General features: G+C 51.2%; 7 protein-coding genes across 7 annotated transcripts; 2 read left to right on the top strand and 5 right to left on the bottom strand.

The window, feature by feature from the left end:
- Window positions 1-252: 252 nt before the first annotated feature.
- AB675_4381 (putative MFS-type transporter) lies at window positions 253-2,289 on the bottom strand (the record flags this gene model as incomplete). Its single annotated transcript, XM_018144515.1, has 3 exons — window positions 253-1,115; window positions 1,204-1,508; window positions 1,559-2,289. The coding sequence occupies 3 exons, from the start codon at window positions 2,287-2,289 to the stop codon at window positions 253-255; spliced, it is 1,899 nt and encodes a 632-aa protein (XP_017996497.1).
- Window positions 2,290-5,539: 3,250 nt separating this feature from the next.
- AB675_4380 (Aldehyde dehydrogenase) lies at window positions 5,540-7,271 on the bottom strand (the record flags this gene model as incomplete). The annotated part of the gene is made up of 5 exons (XM_018144514.1): window positions 5,540-5,689; window positions 5,740-5,880; window positions 5,932-6,234; window positions 6,293-6,677; window positions 6,739-7,271. The coding sequence occupies 5 exons, from the start codon at window positions 7,269-7,271 to the stop codon at window positions 5,540-5,542; spliced, it is 1,512 nt and encodes a 503-aa protein (XP_017996483.1).
- Window positions 7,272-8,713: 1,442 nt separating this feature from the next.
- Window positions 8,714-10,153, top strand: AB675_4379 (4-aminobutyrate aminotransferase; the record flags this gene model as incomplete). The annotated part of the gene is made up of 1 exon (XM_018144512.1): window positions 8,714-10,153. One exon carries the CDS (start codon window positions 8,714-8,716, stop codon window positions 10,151-10,153), a length of 1,440 nt encoding a protein of 479 aa, XP_017996493.1.
- A 459-nt stretch (window positions 10,154-10,612) lies between these two features.
- On the bottom strand, window positions 10,613-12,250 carry AB675_4378 (Vitamin B6 transporter TPN1; the record flags this gene model as incomplete). The annotated part of the gene is made up of 2 exons (XM_018144511.1): window positions 10,613-11,770; window positions 11,828-12,250. 2 exons carry the CDS (start codon window positions 12,248-12,250, stop codon window positions 10,613-10,615), a joined length of 1,581 nt encoding a protein of 526 aa, XP_017996473.1.
- Window positions 12,251-13,461: 1,211 nt separating this feature from the next.
- AB675_4377 (putative deaminase) lies at window positions 13,462-14,660 on the top strand (the record flags this gene model as incomplete). Its single annotated transcript, XM_018144510.1, has 2 exons — window positions 13,462-13,987; window positions 14,062-14,660. The coding sequence occupies 2 exons, from the start codon at window positions 13,462-13,464 to the stop codon at window positions 14,658-14,660; spliced, it is 1,125 nt and encodes a 374-aa protein (XP_017996485.1).
- Window positions 14,661-14,824: 164 nt separating this feature from the next.
- On the bottom strand, window positions 14,825-16,106 carry AB675_4376 (Aryl-alcohol dehydrogenase; the record flags this gene model as incomplete). The annotated part of the gene is made up of 3 exons (XM_018144509.1): window positions 14,825-15,073; window positions 15,137-15,831; window positions 15,893-16,106. 3 exons carry the CDS (start codon window positions 16,104-16,106, stop codon window positions 14,825-14,827), a joined length of 1,158 nt encoding a protein of 385 aa, XP_017996500.1.
- Window positions 16,107-16,884: 778 nt separating this feature from the next.
- On the bottom strand, window positions 16,885-17,583 carry AB675_4375 (uncharacterized protein; the record flags this gene model as incomplete). The annotated part of the gene is made up of 3 exons (XM_018144508.1): window positions 16,885-17,332; window positions 17,380-17,495; window positions 17,542-17,583. 3 exons carry the CDS (start codon window positions 17,581-17,583, stop codon window positions 16,885-16,887), a joined length of 606 nt encoding a protein of 201 aa, XP_017996515.1.
- Window positions 17,584-21,597: the final 4,014 nt, after the last annotated feature.

Raw genomic sequence — 21,597 nt, 5'->3', positions numbered from 1 at the left:
AAAGCAGGCGTGTGGGACACAGACGGTCTCCGTTGATTGAGACTGGGCTACACACTTGATGCGGGAGCATGAGATATGGAGCGCACAAAGAAGAACGGAATGCCAGTTCACGATTCTCCCGTCAACGAAGCTTGAAGTTTGGTATGCCACATGCCGTCCAACGCCAACGCTGACTGCAAATGCCCAATGCTAATGCTCACTCAAATCGTCTCTATGCTACCCTTCAAAGTTTTTCACACCACAACCAAATCCCTAGACCATGTCCTTCTCTTTCCAATCCGAGCTGCCACTTCCACTCACCGTCACAGATGGCACATTCGCATCTTTTGATTGCTCATTGACAATTCCAGTCTCTTTCTCCAGAGCACCGCCACCAGCCTCACTACTCGGCCTCGACTCCCCGTCCGTATCCTCTACGTCTTCCCTACCCTTCCCCTCTATCAACACCCTCCTCCTCTCTTCCCTTTCAATCCTCTCCAACGCCTTCTTCTTCTTCCTCTCCTGCCGCTCCTCCTCCTCCCTCATCTCCCTGATCAGCGTCGACTTCAATCTGAGCTTCCCTCCATACCTATAAAAGATAAACGGAATCGGCAGAATCAGTATCTCCAGCCCACCCAACAACGTCCCGGCCCAATTCGGCCCCAACGCCCTATACAGCGCCGGCCCCGCCAGCGGCAGCGTACCACCCATGAAACTCCTCACCACCGCATTGCCCGCCATCGCGCTCGCTGCATAGATCCCATACGAATGCACCAAATAGTTACTCGCATAGATAAACACCGCCCCATTCCCCGCCCCAAACGGTATCCCCGCAGCTATACTAGCATACGGACTAATACTAGTCGGATAGCACGTCCACGCGAACCACAGCTCCCCGACCGGGATCAACACAGCCGCGATGCAGACGACACTCATCATGCTTTCGGGCGGTACCTCGCCGGTAACAGGGTCTGGTTTGTGGCGCTCGATCATGAGACGGATGGGTTTGGCGCAGCAGATGGTGATCATGGTGCCGATGCCGATGCCGAGGAAGGAGAGGCCGGACATGCCGATTGACCAGCCGCGTTCTTGGACGAAGACGATTGGGTAGGCTACGAAGCAGAGGTAGAGGATTCCTGTGGGAGACAGTCAGCCACGGGCTCTATGGCAGCCGTACGGGTGTGAACGTGGCCAAAAAGTCTGCCGAGAGAAGTGAGCACTCACCATAAATGATCGCGATATACACGTTCCAGAAAATGCAAATCGGCTCCTTCACCGCCATGACGAAAGGTCGGCTCAAATTGACCCTCATCAGCTCTCCAAAGCCCACGCGCACGTCGTACCTGCTCCAATAGCTGTCGTCGCCTGTCTCTTTCCGCTTCTTCGCTGCCATCTTTTGCAGGAGAGTGGGCTTGTACGTCTCGGGAATGATGACCATCATTAGGAAGGCAGCGCCTCCGCCGATCATGACGACCCAGTTGGCCCAGCGCCAGCCTTTTTCTTGGGTTGTAAAGCCGCCGATTAGTGGGCTGAAGGAGCTTGTCAGCACGAGAAAAGCAAAGAGACTGATATTGCATACCCAAACACAGGCCCATTCATCGGCCCGATACTCCAAATACTGAACGCCGTCGCCCTATATTTATCGCTGATCACATCTCCAACCGTTCCCGGTGCATTCGCAATCATCGACGCTCCCGCACACGCCCCAAAGAACCGCACGACAATAATCGTCGTGATGTCCTTCGCCAATGCGCACGGAATGACCAGCACAACGAAGACGAACATCGCGATCGCATAGACTGGCTTCCTACCGTACGTCTCAGAGATAGGTGCGAGGACAAGGCTGCCGCAAGCCAGACCTATCAGGTAAGTCGTCACACCGAGCGTCGTGATAGCGTCATCGGTAATGTTGAACTCCTCGCTCATGGCGGCGATGGCGGCGGTGTAGGAGGTCGAGTAGAGCACGACGATTAGAGTGCTGTACGAGATCGAGAACATGACGAGGGCTTTGTACCATAATGCCCAATTTCGGGGATCTCGGGGATCGTCGACTTCGAAATCGATTTCGTATGCTGGATCGAGGGTCATGGTCGTGCCCGCTGTGGTGACTCGGGTCAATTGTCGGGATACGGGCGGCCGAGATACCCGTGACGACACTGGCGTGAGTGCCTTGGTGTCTGATGCAAAGGCATACTGTTCGTGGAGGGCGGAGGTGGGTGTGATGTCGCTTGAGGACGATGAGGAGTCGGATGAACGACGCCTGGGTACTGAGACGTGCGAATAGCACTTCTCAATGCCGGGAAAGTCCATGGTAGTGATGGCGGCGGTGGTGGTGCTATCGTATTGAGCACATTGGATGTTGTTGGTGGTCTATTTGCGAACCCGAGCAGAAGTCAATCGCGTCCCGTCGCCGCCGAATTGATGTTGTTGATGTCGTTGGTGTCAAAAAGTATGTCACTTGGCTCTGGATTCGGATGTGTGTTATACCGAGGTACCCAAGTCGATGATGCGACTCGACTGATCTGGCAGCAAATACGTGTGGAGTTGCGAACACGCTTATGACCTCGTGTGAATTGTCTCAGATGCTCCTGTGTATAAGTGGCCACTCTTCCGAATATACGGTGCACAATAGAAGGAGGGGTTCGAAAATGAAAAAGAACATCCTGTGAGGTCAGGATTGGCTTAAAGCCGAGAGTATAGCCTACTTTTCTTGCGGTGAAAATACTATCTTCCAATTGATGGGAAAGACGGGAGCCAAAGAACGGCTGCATGATCTTCTTAGCTAGCTGGCAAAGCATTTTCAAGGGACCAGGGCATTGTGGGGGGCGACCCGGAAGATGGTGCCGAGCGCGCAACATTGAATTTACAGCCGAGCGCCAGCTCGATGAACGAACGTGCTCATGCGGCGGCGATGAGCCAGCTCGGTGGAGCAGGAACAGTATTTCGACGGAGACCTGTCCATGGCGAGTGCGTAACCAGTAATGCGCAACATCGTCGCCATGTCGACGGAAGCACAGCAGCGGAAATGTTCCATCGTTGGAAGTTGAGTTTAGTGGGGTTCGTGACAGGGCGGCAGCACGGTGCACTGCGATTTCAATCTCGACCTGAAGAGCGACACGACCATAAAATGCCGCGTCTCTCGCAGAATGAACGAAATGGTTCGCAAGCCGCAAACGGCTCGTTCAGGCACCCTGCCCCTCGCTTCGACATTGTATCTAGGGTGCGGTGAACGACGCAATCGGTACCGAGGGCCTCTGCGCAGAAGTGCGTGTGTGGCTTAGGAAATTAATTAATGTTGGCGGTGCATTGCATCTCATTTTTGGATGGTCAAAGCATTGTTTGAACTGGACGCCAGCCGCGAACAAAATGCTCCATGGCCATGTGGCAAGTGTTTACGACGACGGCGGTGAGATGTCGTTGTTGTGGATGAGGTGAAAGAACCTCGCGATTGCCCGCTCGGAAGTTCCGTGTGGGGCTTCTCCTGGCGCCGCCGCGCGATAGTAGATCACGTGACTGATTCTGATATCGCACACGTAAGGTCTGCTGAAAGCATCCGAACAGCGATGAGCTTCAGACGATGCTTGGAGAGCTCTCGACAGCGTCGAATCGCTCGTAGGACATAGTCGAGCGACGGTTCTGTGGTCGCAACGGCTTCGCTGGCGGTTGCACGACCAGAGCACCTTTCCAGACAGCTAGGCCGCAACGGAGGAAAGCAACGCCGCAGCGTCCATGTGCGATGATTGTGCCATTTACCTTGGTCATTTCGAGTGAGCCAGTCGTCGTGTTTATCGGTGTCGGCGCTATGACAAGCTGTGCCGAGTGTCTTGCTTTTCGGTCCGGCACCATACATCAACTGCATTTAGGTAGTCGTGACATATCTTGGTGACCAGATGGCGCGATGTATGAAGCCAAAGCTTGATTGCTGTATGGATTCCTATGGCTCCTCATGTGCTATGACTCGGGTCTCGGCGGAGGCAAAAGATTCTGAAGCTGATCGCGATTCGAAGCCTTTCGCTTCAGCGAAGACGGTTATGCAGCAGATACAGTGGCACTTTAGTTTGTCGTAAGATTTTTGTCGAGGAAAACTATGACGCACCGGAACCTCCCCTCAACACTCCAATAAGCTCACTGGTCGATTGGCGCGTCTTCTGAACATCCTCCTTCCACTCCAACTTGCTATTCAATGCCTCAATCGCCCAACGATCCCGGAAACTTCCCATGATACCCAATTGAGCCAAAACTGTATCAGCCACCTGATCACCACCATCAAGATGGACTGCTCCAACGATCGCCTGCACAGTCCTCGCCATCCTCATCGCCGAGAGCGGTGGCGAGGTTTGCTGTGAAGTCAGCACGAACTGGTCTAATCCATTCGCGAACCCGACTTTGCTAAGTGGCGCTTCCGTAAGAAGTTGCTCATGCATTGGAGAGAGGAACCCTGTAGGACGACCCAAGGGAAACGTCAGCCTAATCTTTGCACTTGCGTCTTCGATCACATCATCTGGCAAACCGCTCCAGCATATCGACACATATTTACCGTGCATTCCTCGAGGGCCACTTACTCTTCGGTAACTTCGTGTCCCACCACCGACGCGCTACTCTGCATCGCATGAGACTATCCCCATAAGCAGCCAGCCTCTCATGCTCCGGCAGAAATTGGCCTTTGAATAATACCCGCTTTGCCACTGTACCATTCAGCGCCTCCGCAAGCAATCTGGGGTCCTTGAATTTGTATTTCAGCACCCGCCACGATTGACATTCATGAACGGCTGTTTCGAGATCGTGAAGGGCCTGGTTGAGAGATTTTTGAACCTCGCGTGTCAAAGGGCCGATGAAGGGGACCGGAGGGAGACCGCGCATTCCCTGGCTGCACGATGAGAGTACCGAAAGGACCTGTTGCACGCTGATGATGAATCAGATGTGGTATCTGTCGTCTGCTGCCCAGAAGTGGAAGCTAGGCCAATCGCGCGTACAATGAAAACACCCACCTATCTCCGGCACCTCAAGTGACGTAAATGCTTGGCGTTTGGCATCGCTAGATCTACTGCAGACATTGGCTCCTCTCGCACGACTACTGGCATGTGTAAGATGGCGCCGTTCAAATACGTCTGAGCAACTCAAGGACGTCAAAACCAAGCTCTTCTGCTTCTTCACAGCACGCTCTGCCAAGAACCCTCTACGCTCAGGTCGAGGCATACCATCAACTTTTCCCCTTCTGGCGCTCCACGTATTGGTTCAGCACGACCTTCAGAATATCTCTGCAAGTTCCACCATGATGATACACTGCCTTTCCCTTTTTGAGCTATGGCGAGCATTGTGGTCGAGTGGAATGGTGGTGAACGCGGCGCTGTCGTCAATTGCTGATTTGGCAAAATGCTAGACATATCCGGTGGCAAAGCTACTGGAGACATTTTGGGGTGATACCGTTCACCTCATTCTCTATACACCGGTCCATTCCTATTCCTGGGACAACAGCTTTGGCGCTACGTCCCACACTCAAGCCCGACGATGCACAGAAGATGTTAGCTTCCCTCTATCCAACACAAATTCATCCATGATTTCAGTGGCCTTGATCTTCCCCTGTGAAGATTTTGACAGCTTTGATGGTCGTCCACTCTGCTAACGCCTCTTCTCCACCGTCTCGACCGAACCCGCTCTGCTTGTACCCACCAAAGGGCATATTGGCACTAAGCAGCCCCCAGGCATTGACCTTACAACGTCAGCAATGACAGATTTCGTGCGGAAGGGCAAGCTTCTCACTGTGACCTGGCCGCTCTCCAGAGCACTTGCTACCTGGTGAGCGCGGGCGAGACTCGTGGTGAATATGGCTGCAGAGAGGCCATATTCAGTGTCATTGGCTTTATCGACGACTTCCTGCACAGTATGGAATCTGGCAATTGCCTGCGCATCGGTCAGAATCTTGGCAACTTCGGATCTGGAGGGTAGGCTCACCGCAACAGGCCCGAAAATCTCTTCCGTCATGATTGTGGCGGTCTCGGGCACGTCTGAGAAAGCTGTTGTGGTCACAGAGTTCTCGACACAATTCCCACCACGTAGCAGCGTGGCTTCTTTTCTTCCCTGCTCAATGTATGCCGCCACCTTTGCAAGCTGTGTAGAACTGATAATTGGTCCTTTTGTGGTCTTCTCCAGAAGCGGGTCCCCTAGCACAGCCTGACTCGTCTCCTTGACAAAGGCTTCACAGAACGCATCGTAGACTTTGTCTTGAACATATATCCGCGATCCAGCCAGGCAGACCTACGGGACAACATCAGCGGCCTTCAATCTGCGGTTATCTTACCGGGTTAAAACCTACCTGTCCTTCAACGGCGGTAATTCCCCTTGCTGCCCATATGGCCGTCTGATTCACGTCTGCATCATCGAAGACTATTGTTGGACTTTTGCCTCCCAGCTCCAGTGCGACTTTCTTCAGGTTGGAAGACGCAGCATCGTGCAAGATTTGTCGTCCTACCGCGGTAGATCCTGTAAACGAGATTTTGCGTACATGAGCGTGCTGTGCCAGGGCTTTGCCTGCTATGTTTCCAATTCCAGGCACCACATTGAGGACTCCGTTGGGGAATCCGGCCTCCCGCGCGAGCTTTCCAAGATACATTGGCCCTAGGGGCGCAAGTTCTGCTGGCTTGAGTATCAAAGTATTCCCCGTAGTCAGCGCTTGCGCAACTTTCCAGGTTGAGATCAAGCTATCCCAAGTCAGCCGATAGAGTCCGTAAAGCAGCATCGCATACAGCGACTAAGGCTTACAGGGGCGAGTTCCATGGAGTGATTGCCGCTGTCACGCCCAGAGGCTCCCTCCGAGTGTAGGCCATTCCAGCCACCTTACCACCTTCCACAACCGCCGTTGATCGGCCATCCAGCTTATCAGCCCAGCCAGCGAAGTAGCGAAGCCACTCAACAGCAAGCGGCACAGTGAAATACTTTCCAGCGGTGTAGAGCGCCCCAACGTCCAGCGACTCGATGCTGGCAAGGATGTCTGTGTCCCTGACCATGAGATCTGCAAGTCGATTGAGAAGATCACGACGCGTGGCCGGCGCAGTGTCCCTCCAAGTGGCTTTGTATGCTTGCAAAGACGATTGTACCGCCGCGTCTATGTCGGCTGAGGATGCGCTCGCGATCTGTCCAAGTGGCTGGTTGGTGTTTGGATTGATCACCTCAAGCAGGGAGCCCGTGACAGAAGGTATGAATTGATTGTCAATGAACAACCCTGTCGGGACTTCCATCTCCAATCCGTTGGCGCCGACCAACGAGATGCACGGGGCTGTATCCTCAGTATCCATTGTGCTGGTGAGCGACTATAATGACCTTCACGTGGCTGATGATGAGCGAGGCACGGCGAGAACTACCTGTAGAACTTCAGCACTGTTCAGGAGATGTTAGCTACCCTTAGCGTATCCGTAAGCAGTCACGACGCGCTCAGATGAACAGCCGACGAGCATCGATTCTCAATGGTTAGAAAAAATGCCAGGGTTGTACGACAAATTCGTGGTTCATAGTCGACTTAGCAAATGAGAGCCCAGGCGATCGTACGAGCCTATCGCGCGAGGAACTCGGGGAATAGATTGTGCACTTCATCTCACAGTAGTGCAGTGCGCCTGGCGGCGACTGATCGATCACACCGAAGTCGCTGCATGCGGTGGGAACTCGCGATAAGCTCCGTGTCATACCTAGGTAAGCCATCTCAGCACAAGGCAGAAGGGGAAGGCGCGCTGGAGGGCAGGTCCCACACGGAACCCGATATGACTACGTACGAACATGAATGATGCGTTGCGTAGTCGGTCGAGGATGGTAGAATACGAAGGATTGTATTTGCGCACCGTGCTCTGCACGATTTCGACATCTACTGTAGTGGAGTTAAGTGGAGTTACCTGAATCACGCTAGATGGTGGCGGTGGACCACACACCTTGCAGGTGTATACTTTCCACCTCTAGGTTCCGATGATCATCGCCTGAGTTATCTTGGTGTATTCGACAGATTCACGTTCCACCATGCCCCGAGTCGCGTCGCCCTGCTCTTTCAGATCTCTGAAGGCTTCATGCCGCGACATCGTCAAGGCAGACAGAGGCCTCGACGCGTATCTCGCTAGCACTAGCAATTGTTTCACCAATCTGGCCGGACTGCAGCTGCCGCGATGAGGATTGCTGCCACATGATGGGATGCTGCTGAGCTGACCCGTCTCGAAATCGTTTGGTCAATACTGACCGCAATCGGGTTTCCACCCCTAAACGTGCCGAAGGCATCCAGGGACCGGAGCCAGGGACTGCTTCAAACTCGTGGTCTACGTTAGTCAAGCAACGCGATATCGCAAACGATATCTGGGCCTGGAGTCCAGATGAAGGACTGTGCGAAATTCCCATGGTCGTCAACTCAGAATAATGTTCTTCTGGGGCGTCTTCTCGCGCCTGTCGCCGTACTCCGATATGGAACGCTGCCTCACTTTGATCAGACAAACGAAGGTTTGTTTCGAGGCCATATTCCCCAGACCAAAGCTATACTGGATGAAACAGACTTGGGGAAGTCCCTGGACCATTGCAGGGCATCATAATAACCCATCAGAACTGAATTGCCTTGTACAGCCGGGCCGGTTCTCATAAACGCTATGGGTTTATGATATATCATTCATGTAAGTATACGGCTCTGATATGACTACAGCTGCTACTTGAACTTTTCCAATCACGCCCTTTTGTTCTCCTTCAGCCGATAGTTGGGTGAAATACACTGATGCCGGAGATGAGAGTCCATCACAGCAAGAAGCACTCGTTGCCCTTCTTCGAGCAGGAGCCCGCAGGTCCAACTGTGCGACGCACGTCTGGCCGTCCGAAATGTGAATTGAACAAGACTGAACTCGACGAGGTCGTTGACGTGCAGCACGTTGACATGCCAGTGAACTTCACTCAATGTTTCGGTAACTACATTTGCGACCTAGATGGACAAGTCCTACTGGACGTATATGCTCAGATTGCATCAATCGCTGTCGGCTACAACAATCCATCTCTTGATCATTCGGCAAGATCCGACGAGATGGTGTCTGCTCTCATCAATAGGCCAGCCATGGGTAATTTTCCGCAACATAATTGGCGGGAGATACTCACTTCCGGCATCCTGAAGGTCGCTCCAAAGGGGCTCAATCAGGTTCAAATGGCATCAGCTGGAGCAGACGCCAACGAAATGGCGTTCAAAGCGGCGTTCATTTGGAAGAGACAGCAGGAACGCGGCGGCTACCATGTCGACTTTACTGCTACTGAACTTGAGTCCGCGATGGACAACTCTACCCCGGGATCGCCTCAGTACTCGATAATGTCCTTCAAGAAAGGCTTCCATGGTCGGCTCTTTGCCAGTCTGTCAACAACACGCAGTAAAGCCCTGCATAAGATCGACATACCTGCGTTTGACTGGCCACAAGCACCTTTCCCGTCCTTGAGATATCCCTTGGACGAACACACAGAGTACAATCGGTGTGAGGAAAGTAGATGTCTTCAGGCGGCGGAGGACATTATCAAGACATACCACAATCCAGTAGCTGCAATAATTGTGGAGCCTATCCTGTCAGAAGGAGGCGATATACACGCCTCGCCAGCATTCTTCAGAAGACTCCGACAGATCACGAAGGAGAACAATATTCTCATGATAGTCGACGAAATTCAGACAGGCGTCGGGGCGACTGGAAAGTTTTGGGCACACGAGTATTGGGATCTAGACTTTCCACCCGACATGGTCACATTTTCCAAAAAGGCTCAAGCAGCAGGCTACTACTATGGAGAGAAAACGATACGTCCAAACAAGCCATACCGCCAGTTCAACACATGGATGGGTGATGCGTCCAAGGCAATTCTCTTCCGTGCGATCGTTGACGAGATAGAGCGCCTGGACTTGGTGAGAAATGTGGAATCTACGGGCAAGTACTTAAGAGCCCAGCTTTTCGAACTATCGCAGAGATCTCCGAATCTGTTTATGAACTTGCGCGGACAGGGGACCTTCATTGCATTCGACAGCACGGATAGAGATCTATTCATTGCGAAGGCTAAAGAGCTCGGGGTCTTGATTGGGGGTTGTGGTGAAAGGACTGTCAGGTTGCGACCGATGCTGATATTTCAGGAGCACCACTGCGACATTTTGATCGATGTTCTCACCCGGGTCGCTCGGGATATGCAGTGTTCTTGAGACATAGATTCCAATATGACTTTTTACAGAGCCTCCATCTTTGGCTCCACATTGCTTCGATCTCCAATCTTCGTGCCCAGCTGCGCCAAAGGCAGCTTATAAGTCCTGGGGAGGACTGCCTATGTGCGTCGGCCTGCATCGATAGGAGAATCGAGTATGAATTTAGCAACTCTAGAAAGTCAACATTCCAGACCGGTCTCCTGCTGCAGCGGGCGAGTCTCGGCGTGAGAGGACCAAAGACATGGCACTCAGACACATGCCTACACCAAGTGAGGGATGCTCCGCGCTGAGTAATGCAACAACCACTGAAGCACTTATATTGATTATCTTCATTACGCATATACACTGACGGCGTCATATTCCACAATGAGCGCAATGCACCTATCTGAGACTACACCTATCTGAGACTAATCGAAGCCTGTAGCAGTGCTATGTTGAAGCAAACAGCCACATCCTCGGCTACCTCCCAGCATAATGCATCTCAATAGGACGTGCAGCCAGATACACAACTGCACTGATTGCAGCGCTCATGTACAAGCCCACATCGCCGCCATACGGTCCAAAGTACGCAGCGACAGGTCCAACAAACCAAGTCTGTGCCATACCTGGTAGCCCGCCACAGAGATAGCCTGCCAGCAGAGCAAATACGGCGGCAACGCCCCACGGCAGCCTACTAGGAGTATTCCAGTCGTCCACGACATAGCCCCGGCGGCGACGGAAGACCTGGTCTTCGAGCAGCAGGATTACCGCAAATGGAACGATCCAGTAGCCAACTATGGAGATCAGACTTGTGACAAATGACGACAGGTCATTGCGTCCGGCAACAGCGATGATGGTGGTGACGAGTACCCACAGGAAACTCCAGATGAATCGAGGCACTGCCCGAGAATAGCTACTGAGCAATTGCAATGAGAGCCCAGATGAGTAGCTGAGAGCCGCCCCACCAGCAACGGTGGAGAATGAGAGAAGGACCATAGCGGTTTTCGCCCATCCCACTGGATGGTACAGCTCCAAGAGCAGTCCACCGATGCCGTGGCTGGCATAGGCTGCCGCAAAGCTAGAGTTGGGATTCGCAAAAGCAATGTTGCCAATCAGCGCGCCAACGATCGTAGGGAAGCTAGTGAAGACAACGATGCCGGCATAATTGATGAAGTAGATCTTCCACGACGGCGTGCTGGCATGATAATGGATCATGTAGTCCGAGGCCATGGTCGACCAACCAACACCGACTGAGGCATTGACGGCAAAGATCGTCAAGAATGTGCCGGCGATGGCCAAACTGTCAGTGCCGTAGGTCGGTATCGAAGCATCAACGTATGAAGCTGACTGGCCGATGAGGACAAACATCAGTATGGCGGTGAAGATCCAGTAGTACTTCTCAACTTGATGGATGACGCGAAAGCCAAAGAAAGAAACGACGTATGCAAGAATGGCAACCAGAATTATGCCAAGCTCGATGCCGATTGTGTAGTTGGATACAGCGTCCAGAATACCGCCCGTGACTATGGAGCCAATGATCGAGAATCCGCCAAGTACTATAACATTCAATACGGCACAGAGCCGGGCGCCCCATATGCCGAATGAGAATCGAGACGAGACGATTTGGCGGAGGCCAAGCTGCAGTTCACAATTAGCCAGAGAGTCAACGGTGTGGTTAGACGGCTATGATCATACCTTTGGCCCCAGCGTAGCGCAAAACGCAGACAAGAGCGCGCCAGCGGCAATGCCACCAATGATAGCCGCAAGATTCCAGCCCAAAGATAAACCAAATTCTGCGCCAACCAGTCCGATAGGAACCTGTCCGAAATGGACGTTGAGACTGCTCCAGATGAGAAAAGCATTCCATAAAGATGGCGGCCGTTTGTCGCTTTCCCGAAGAAGCTCAATGCCCTGCTGTTCGATGCCAAGTTTGTTGTTCAGCCAGAGCTCTGCATGCTGTAATTTCTGGAGGGATTTGGGCAGTGGTTTGGCTGCAGCACCGAGCTCGCCATCCCTCATATCTGAGACAGCAGGGGTGGTAGGCTCAACATAGCCGATATGGTCTTCTTTCACCTCGTTCATATCGACAGCGGCCTCCTGATCAGGCTTTGTCGACATTGGATGCACTTGGCCAACAGATTGGGGAGTCCTCTGTGCACAGCAGACTCAACCACGTGGGAAGTAGACTTATACTTCAAGGCTCAGGTCGTGGGAAGCAATGTATGTCAACTGAAGACCGTCGAGATAGATAGGCGGCTTGGACAGTGATGTGCGAAATATATGTGCAAGGGTTGGCTGCCACCATTCATATATACAAGAGTGAGTTTCTCCTACCCCGGACATTCCGTTCCAGACCGGCGAGAGTCCAGAAGGCTCTTCTGCTGGTGTACCAATGAAGGGATGGCTTCAAGCAGCTGCGCCATCGATATCAGAGCGTTATCTCGGACACCCCCGATGGTGTATACCTACGCATGATACATACCCTCGGCACAGTCAAGGATAATAGTCAGCGACTTGATTGTGCTGAAAGTAAGTGGTCCAGAATGTGTGGTGCTGGATGCTTGATTTGCGGTGACCAATAAGGAACTTTGGAAGTCTGTCTTGCTTTGGAACGAGTGGGCGGGCGTCTTGTCATTCAGATCAAGCCGCTCGTCGTGGCGAATCCCAAAGGTGTGCCCGGTATACGGCTAGACTGCGAGGTGTCATGAATCTCGTTGCCGTCCATTATCTGGCCGCGTCCCTAAGCGGGCGGTTGCCACAAAGTATGTAGATCCCTTGATTGAGCGACCGAGCGATGAGCGACGAAAGCGACGCGACGTTGATACAATCTGGAGGCTAGACCGCTTTGAGATAGCATTTCCACACTAAGCTTTCGGGAAGGAAAGCAAGAACGACGAGGAGTCCAGGAGCTCAATTGGCTTTGGCTTGACATCCGTGGACCACGTTGCCACGCTCTCCACCTGCGCAGTCAGACTTATGCGATTGGCTGAGCTCAGCAGCCAATTCTTGCAAGAAAGCATCCAGGGCTCGAAGGCTTGTACGCAATGTTGAACACGGCCGCCAGATCTGTCAGTTGTCGTTATTCTGCACATCTGTCAGAAGCGGCGGAAAGCGGAGATCTGGGATCCGACAACGGACGTTGATCAGCTGTGGGTGAAGTCGAGATCCGTGTTCGGGAGTTGCGCCAAGTCGCGCATGTACCTCTGCAGGTTCTCGTGGCTCACATTCTTGCCAGTGACGCCAATCTGGTGCTCTGAAGTCGTGGTCGTCTGGGGCGATACAATTAGAAAGCTCACTGTCCCAGTCGCGCAAGACCGCCTTGCCTAGACATGGAAATCGAAGCATTCATCACAAACTTGCCGAAAGTCGAGCTACATATCCATATAGAGGGCACCCTCACTCCAGAGCTCCGCTGGCAGCTAGGTCACAAGAATGGCATCGCACTGCCCTTCGATTCTTTCGAGGAGCTTGAAGCTTCCTACAGGCCAGACCCTGACGACGAGAGAATCGGCGCAGATGGCCTGGCTAGATTCCTTAAGCAATACTTCGGAGGATTGGAAGTCTTGCGTACAGCCTCGGACTTCTATGAATTGGGCATGAGGTACTTCCGTTCGGCGGCTGCGATGAATGTTCGCCATGCGGAGGTCTTTTTCGATCCGCAGGCCCACACCGAGCGTGGTGTGCCTATAGCTGAAGTCATGCAAGGACTGCAAGATGCGCAAGGACAAGCGAAGCAAGAACTTGGCATGACTTGCGACTATATATTGTGCTTTCTTCGCTCAATGAGTGCTGAGTCGGCAGAGGAGATCTATGACTTATGTCAGCCATACCGTCACACTATGTTCTGCGGCGTCGGTAAGTTGGATGGCAGAAGAGGTTCTTGTCTGTTTGTAGCGTCAGAATACCGGCTAACAACGATGACTTGCCAGGTCTGGACGGAGCTGAGGCTGGCCGTCCACCACTCCTCTTCCGCAGCATCTTCGAGAGAGCAGCTCGTGATGGCCTCAAGGTTACCAGCCATTGTGATTTTGCGCAGCCGAATACCCACGAGCACATCAAGCAGTGCGCCAGTACGATATGTGGCACGGGTCTCGATCGTATTGATCATGGCCTCAGCGCCGCGGACAGCCGCGAGCTCATTGAGATGATCAAGAACAACGACATTGGAATGACGCTTTGTCCAAACGCATACAATCGCCGCTGGAGTGACCATGAGGTCTACCCTCTGATACGCAGGCTGTTTGATGCAGACATCAAAATTACCATCAATTCGGACGACCCGACCTATATGAATGACAAGTGGATCGTTCATAACATGCAGATGGTCCGTGACCGGTGTCCATTCTCGGACGTGGAGATGATACAGCTGGCGAAGAACGCCATTGATATCTGCTGGGCTTCTCCAGCGAGAAAGAAGCAGTTGATGGATGAGCTCTTCAGATACCAGGATCGCATGATATCCGGCAAGACTCCGGCGTGTAAGGTCGTCGAGATAAGCGGACTTGTTCCGTTGCCGAGTCTTACATAAAACTTGCTCTCGATTAGTACACTTGGCGGGTGAATATTAAACGCGAGATAAGTCTTCATGATATCCATTGTCGACTTAAGAGAATGACCTCATGGCACCACAGGGTGCGCTCTGCCCCCTTTCCTATGTCGAGATCGTGGGCTGTGATCGTCCTTCTGCTGTGGCTACCAACACAGGATGGGCTTGACTGTAGCCCCAGACCGCATTTCGCGCAATGCAGACTCAAAGTCGATAGCTGCGAAGGTTTTACATAGTTGATCGATGGGCAGAAGCCCCTTGCGATACCACTCAATGAGCTGAGGGATGTATTCACGTGCTCGAACCTGTCCTTCGACCACGCTCAACAGCTGTTTGCCGCTGAACAGCCACGAGAACGAATCGAAGTTGATCCTATGCCCTGCTTCTGGAGAGCCCTGGATGTCTTCAGCATATATTAATCTCGAAGCCGCACAGAGCGGCTTTGGAAAGCAACTCACCACCTGGACGTATTTCCCTTTCGGTCGTGTATATGCGATGCCAGCGTCGATGAGTGACCCAACGCCTGTTGTATCAACAGTGATACTAGGTCCAATACCATCAGAGACCTCATTCACAGCTTGCTGGAGTGTCTTGCCATCGAGATTGGCAGTATCGACGATGTCCGTGACGCCGAGTCGCTTTGCGATCTGGAATCTACTTCGCACGCGATCGATGCCAATGATCCTCCGACATCCTTGAATCTTGGCGCCCATGACTGCCGCGAGCCCCACCGCCCCGAGTCCTTGAATACAGATGATATCGTCAGACTTGGCCTCGATGGTGCTCGTCACAGTACCTGTCCCGGTCTGAATGGCACATCCCAACGGAGCGAGCAGTTGCAGCTCGTCCCGACCCGTGATCAAGCCTTTGACATTCACGACAGAGTGCTCACTAACAATCGTGGTGCTGGCGAAAGCAGACTGGCCAAAGAAAGCCCCCGAGATGAATGTGTCTTCCGTCCCGCTATGTGCACTCTTGAAGACGTCTGCTCCGTTTCGTGTACCGCTGTTTGCTGTGAAAAAGTTGACACAGTGGCTTGGACAGCCGTCCTTGCAGAGCTGACAGTCGTCGCAGAAGTTGTATGAGCATAGCACTGGGTCGCCTGGCTGTGCGATTGTGACGTCTTCGCCGACTTGGAGCACGTAACCACTTCCTTGAACCTTCGCCTCAGCCTGATACTACACACAGAGTCTCATAGGGAAGAGTGGACGTACCTTCGTGACCGAGAATTCGGGGATAGAAAGATCCATGTACGCCCGTCGGCGCGCTCCCAGCTGCTATATCAGTCTGACAGATACCACATGCCACCATTTGCACAAGCAACTCCCGAGCCTTTGGTGACCGGACCATGACATCCTCCATCTGCCAGCCGCGGAAGTCTTCGCCGAGTGCTTCGCGACTCACGATCGCTCTGGCGGGGTGTGACATCTCCAGCAATGATCGGTAGCATAGCTAGGTCAATCAAAATTAGTTCGTTTGGGCATTTTGGTCCTATGATGGTCAAGGAAGGTTGTCTCGGGGTCCTCGCGGCTTCTCTTTTCGCCGGCCCGCAAAGCGCTTGCGGAGTGATGTCGCTCATAGCGCCGCAGTCGGCTTGAGGCGTGTATCAATAGGTAGTAGTCAGCGCAGTGGGACCAGGAAAGCCAAGAATGTGGGGTCGAATTGGCGTCGTACCTCCCCTCTTGAACCTTGAATCTTGGAAACCCTGAACATGAATGAACTCAACTCAAATGCGGCTTCGCGCTCCATTCTTGGGATAGTCTCAACGCGTCAACGTCAGCCAGTCAAGAGGTAGAGCTGAATACTCTGTGTTTCGATCCACTGGCATTCCTGCCAACCGATAAGAGAGACGAATAGCGCGCTCTCTGCTTATCTGTCTAGGTCGATCCGCTGCCGCAGTCTGGTGTCTTTGACCCCAGAGTATTCGCTGGCCTATCCGCAGGCGACCTCATTGCTGAGTTGTCATGGCCAGAGCATAGGCGGCTCAAATTGCATGGCCACTAGGCAATCAAACGAGCGTGAGCTGCCCCTGAAGCAATGTCGGCGGCGGCGAGGTTCGATCGTGGCCACCACCATTAGCCCAGAACGCACGCAAGACATGCAAACCATTCGTAGCATGTTGACATCCACTTAAGCTGTTGCGTTGCTGAAAGAACTGTTCAACGTGCTTCGCTGATTCGCAGCCTTCCTAACTATCAAGGCCGACCTAATAGAGCGGCCAGAGGAGGAAGTTCTGCTTTGGGTCAATGGAGGTTAGTGCGTCGACATGCCTGAGAATGATGTCAATGGCCTCCTTAGTCTCTTCAGAGCGCGATGGACGTTCGAACAACCCATTGATGAAGAGGAGTGCTCCATTGCGATAGCACTCAGTGAGGCTCTTTTCTTTCTGGCTTACGGTTTGAGGCACAACGTAGTACCTCAACGTTCGACAGAATTCGTAAGCTTTGAGCAACGACGCGGCTTTGTCGTCGTTGCTACCGACATGCGACTTGTGGTAATGTATGGCAGAGGCTAGCGTAACAAAGATTTCTGATGAGCAAGGAAACGCCAAAGAAGGCGACTTTTGCAATCCTGCCCGCGTCAAATATTCGATGGTTTCTTCCAGATCAAAGGCTGGACGCCGCGAGCTGGTTGTCGAGCTCATGAGATCGAGCCTGGGCAATATTCAGTGCGCTGTAGTGCCTATGGACTTTGTTCTCACCAGATGAGTCGCTGCTCCACAAAGCCGATTTGTGCTGGACGCTCCCAGTACAGCCGCATGAGATCCCTGGCGGCGCGCAGATGAATATCAAATTCTGTACAGTGTCCAGTACACATCTGCGTTCAGGTCAGTAGAGTATTTCGTAAGCAGTGACATACCCACGTCAAGTTGAGCAAGCACCAACATCGCGGCTAACGAGCCCATCTTGTCTTGTGGACGATTGAATTGCAACCGCTCTCGTAGTAGCCTGGTCGCTTTTCCACGTAGCTGGAAGCTCTGTACGACCAGATGGGGAGCATGCGCCGTGCTTGCGAGATGAAAAGAAGCTGAAGACGCTAAAGCAAAGCGTATGGGAGCCACGTCCCTGGCGATTCGAATGATGTTCGTGAAATATGGATTTTCCTCAGGTGTGCGTGCTTGGAAGAATGTTGGTCCCAATTGCCGAGCGTCGTAATTGACCAGATGTCCGAGACCATCTGGGAAATCTTCTGGCCCAATATCATAGCCTCGCGTTGAATCATCTAGCAACGCAATGGCTGCCTGGGAATCGAGACCGTCGTCATCTGCAATCTCGCTGCCAGGCTGCACGACAGATCTGGTTTTCGGCAACTTGGGCTTCTGTCTTCGAAGTCGAGATGGATCCGCACTCGCTTGACCGGCCCAGCGTAGCACGTATCCTTCGCAATACAATCCCCGGCTTCCGCATGCTTGACAAGAGGGAAGTCTCTTATTGCAGCTACGCTTCCGACGGTGACAAGTTATACATGCGGTCCCATGGCATTGATTTGTTGCAAGATGATCAACAGAGAGAGACGTGTCAAAAGACTCCATGCTCTAGGCATGCCCAGTTGATCATTCTGTTGTTGCGAGAACTCAGGGGTGCCAGTGATCGTTCAGGCTGTGGTTACAAGGACTAGGCGTCCTCAGCAAGTGCTAAGCGCTTTCCAGGTCCTTGGGGTTAGGAAGGGTCTTGAAGTCCTGGTGTTAATCCGCTGATCGAGTGGCCAATTTTGATATGAGCCTCACTTGAGCGTCAGTCGGCAGAAAGATCTTTCATGAGCCGCCCGACCAGGGAGGACGCTGTGGAAAGTCGACGCAGTAGCTGAACACTGTGGCGCGCAAGTGACCGATGGATTTGGAATACACACGCAAAAGGACTCGCTGGTGGAAGCTACGTAAACCAATGGCATCATGGCGGAGTTGGCTTTATCTCCGCCCTCGTGCAGTTTACCTGCGCAGAATTTTTGTATTCCTCAACTGTTCAGTGAACAGTGATATAATTTAAATGTTGTAGCTTTTCCTTCGCAATCGACCACAGGGTGTGGAAAATAAGCCTTCCCGTCCGCTCAGGCAATTCAAGCCACATGCCGAACGGTTAGTAGTTAAGTGGGTGACTATTAGCGAATCCCGTTTGTTGATTGTTTTTGCTATTTGTGGGATGTTGGCTTTCCTTACGTCCTTTATCTTTTGTCTCTAGCATCTTTCATGACTGATTTGTTGTTAGTATAATTCATTTATCACTTTCCTATACAGAATAGCGGTGCATTTCAATACACTTTTTTGTGAGAGTATGGGCTATCCCATAGCTTCAACACGATATATGCCCAGCGCTGTCCAGCGTGATATTACTAAGGACACTCACCCCTAAGTAGGCTTAGCTGGCATTTACACTCCACTCCCAGTCTATTTCATGGAATTCTCTAGTGTGTATAATTAAGGCAATATGCTTAGGTAGCAGTCCGTGTAATAGAAAGCTAAACTTCCATGATGCATCCTGTGTCACACAAAGTAGCACAGTAGGTGCTTTCGGATTGACCCCTGAAATGGGAGGTGGAGCATTACATCCAAAAACTCTGGGGCATCCAGATTCTTTCCTTTAGACAGCGACCTTATTTCTCATCACCTCAGCAATTTTCATCTAGCAGACGGGAGACGTCATCCACAACAACTGCACCACTCTGCAATGCTCTCTCAATAGATCCAGGGTAGAGTACCACAAGATCACTTCCTACAAAATAAATCTGACTGTAGGGTTTTCTTATCTCTTATGTGGCCCCTGTGAAATTCCTAGGCCAATGCATCATCCATCCGCCCCTTATGAACTCTTCTGCCGACTAGTCAGTACATTCTATGGCAATAACCTCTAGCCCAGGTATGAAATCCTGCAAGGCTTTTTAGACTTACTCCGGGTAGTATCTGTCCATACCAGCCACATTTCCACAGAGTACCATAAGCACAGTGTCCCCTGAGTCTAGTCTATAGGACATCTTGGCCACATTAAATTAATGCTGGCCTAGTGGGGCAAAGGCAATGAAGTCCTCTATAGGTCCTCTAACACATACCCAAATTTTCGCAGGCATAATGGGGTTTTTCGCCACTAGCATCAAAGTAACACTTCAAGAAAGACAGGGCTGAAAGTCAATGTTGCTGATTATGTTGAATAGGACAGTGATAATAACTATATGAGCATGCACCTGCTCCTCCAACCTTATCATGATCATGGTCCAGATTCCGTTATCAGAAATCGATTTAACAGGGTTCAATAGGCGCAATTCAGCCATTAATTCAGACATAATACAATGCATCAGCTTCTCAGTTCCCCCTTCAAGACTCCATGCACCAGCAGTCTCATATCAGTCTTGAAAGTAACCAAAAAACCCAGCCACAACATAGAGTAGCTGTGCAATTCCCTATTCTTCACATGATCTGATAATACTAGCTATGCTACATAAGAGACTGTCCCATTTGAACATTAATAGCTTCAGCACTTCTACTCAATCTTTCACTATCTCCTTCTCAACCTTACTTATGAGCATCACATCAAGCTTTAAAGGGTTTAGAAAAACCATTCAGGAATCCACAAACAATTAGTCTAGAAGAGATTTCATAGTGACATTATACTGTGCTCTTATTACTATATACACTGCACTATCAGCAAGCCAGTATACTTTGCTGCTTAAAGATGTCCTAAGAGGGATTAGATTTATTAGTCCATGGCACTACAACTCATGCTATACATTTAGCTGTGTCTAGTGAACATATGCTCCTCCAAGGTCCAGGCATCTTCTAAAGACATTCTTTATATGTGTCTAGCCACTAATATAGTCATGAGCTTCAAGAAGAATGACTAATCGTTTACTGCTCTGGCTTAGGTTGTGGACAGTAATGAGCCCTATCATACCGGCACTAACCACTGCTACATCATACGTTTGCTTCATTTTGACGTCGGCTGTCTGGAGCAACAAGAGCAACTATATAAGTATTGTTTATCCTAAATAGCTTTCAGATGTATTGAATGGACAGTGTGTAGAAGGTCATGTTCAAGTCTTAAGATGTGTCTCTTAACCTAGCCTTGGCTTCGTACAAGCAGATATTCTATGGCAGACTATGAGAGCCACAGAATAAGTGGAAGGCATACAGAGCATATTGCTTATATCTTCTACAACATGCTGGATACTTCTAGTACAATCATCAGTTCCACTTTCATTTACTCCAAGAATTATGACAGACCTCGGCCAGTATTAGCTGGGGAATTATTCAACTTCTATTACATCATCAGACGAACACTCATAGACGTAATCTGCTCTAAAGCCCTACCTGATAGCAGTCTCTAATATGAGTAAGTCTTAATAATCTTATGCCTTAGTATTCCCACATCTATAAGCACTTTATAGAACACTTCTGGTTCCACCCAGTCTTCAGGTGCAAACACACCCACTTTTGTCTCCATTAGTATTAGGGCTAGGACCATGAACACAGCACACAAAGTTCCAGTCATAGTAGCCATACTTCTCATAAAATATGAGTTAGTCCCTAGTGCAGGCAAGCATTTAATAACCACAGCTAGATGTCCATTCTAAGAACCAACAGCTCACACCAGGAAACCACCTACAGTCTCCTCTCAGTCAACTTCTGTCGCAGAAGTAATGAAATCTCGCACTTCTTCCTTAGTACACTCTTAATAAATGATTTAGTTAACTATGCCTTTAACGGCATATTTAATTATAGTAGAAGGTTTACCAGTCTGTTTAAGTAGAGTCTTATAGCTGAATACATCAACATCCAGCATGTGCGCGACAAACTCACAGAGAAAGGCCCCACAGAGGCTTATTAGTATATCACCATGACGTACACTAAGTTAAAAGTCAACCACATGATCAATGCCCAGCCTACCATAACGGACTATAATAGCTAGCTCTTAGGCCACTCCAAATCATG

This window comes from Cyphellophora attinorum (assembly GCF_001299255.1).
Source record: "Cyphellophora attinorum strain CBS 131958 chromosome Unknown Contig30, whole genome shotgun sequence".
NCBI classification, from domain to species: Eukaryota; Fungi; Ascomycota; class Eurotiomycetes; order Chaetothyriales; family Cyphellophoraceae; genus Cyphellophora; species Cyphellophora attinorum.
The sequence above is the reverse complement of the archived record's forward strand: the minus strand, read 5'-3'. Positions and strand labels throughout refer to the sequence as shown.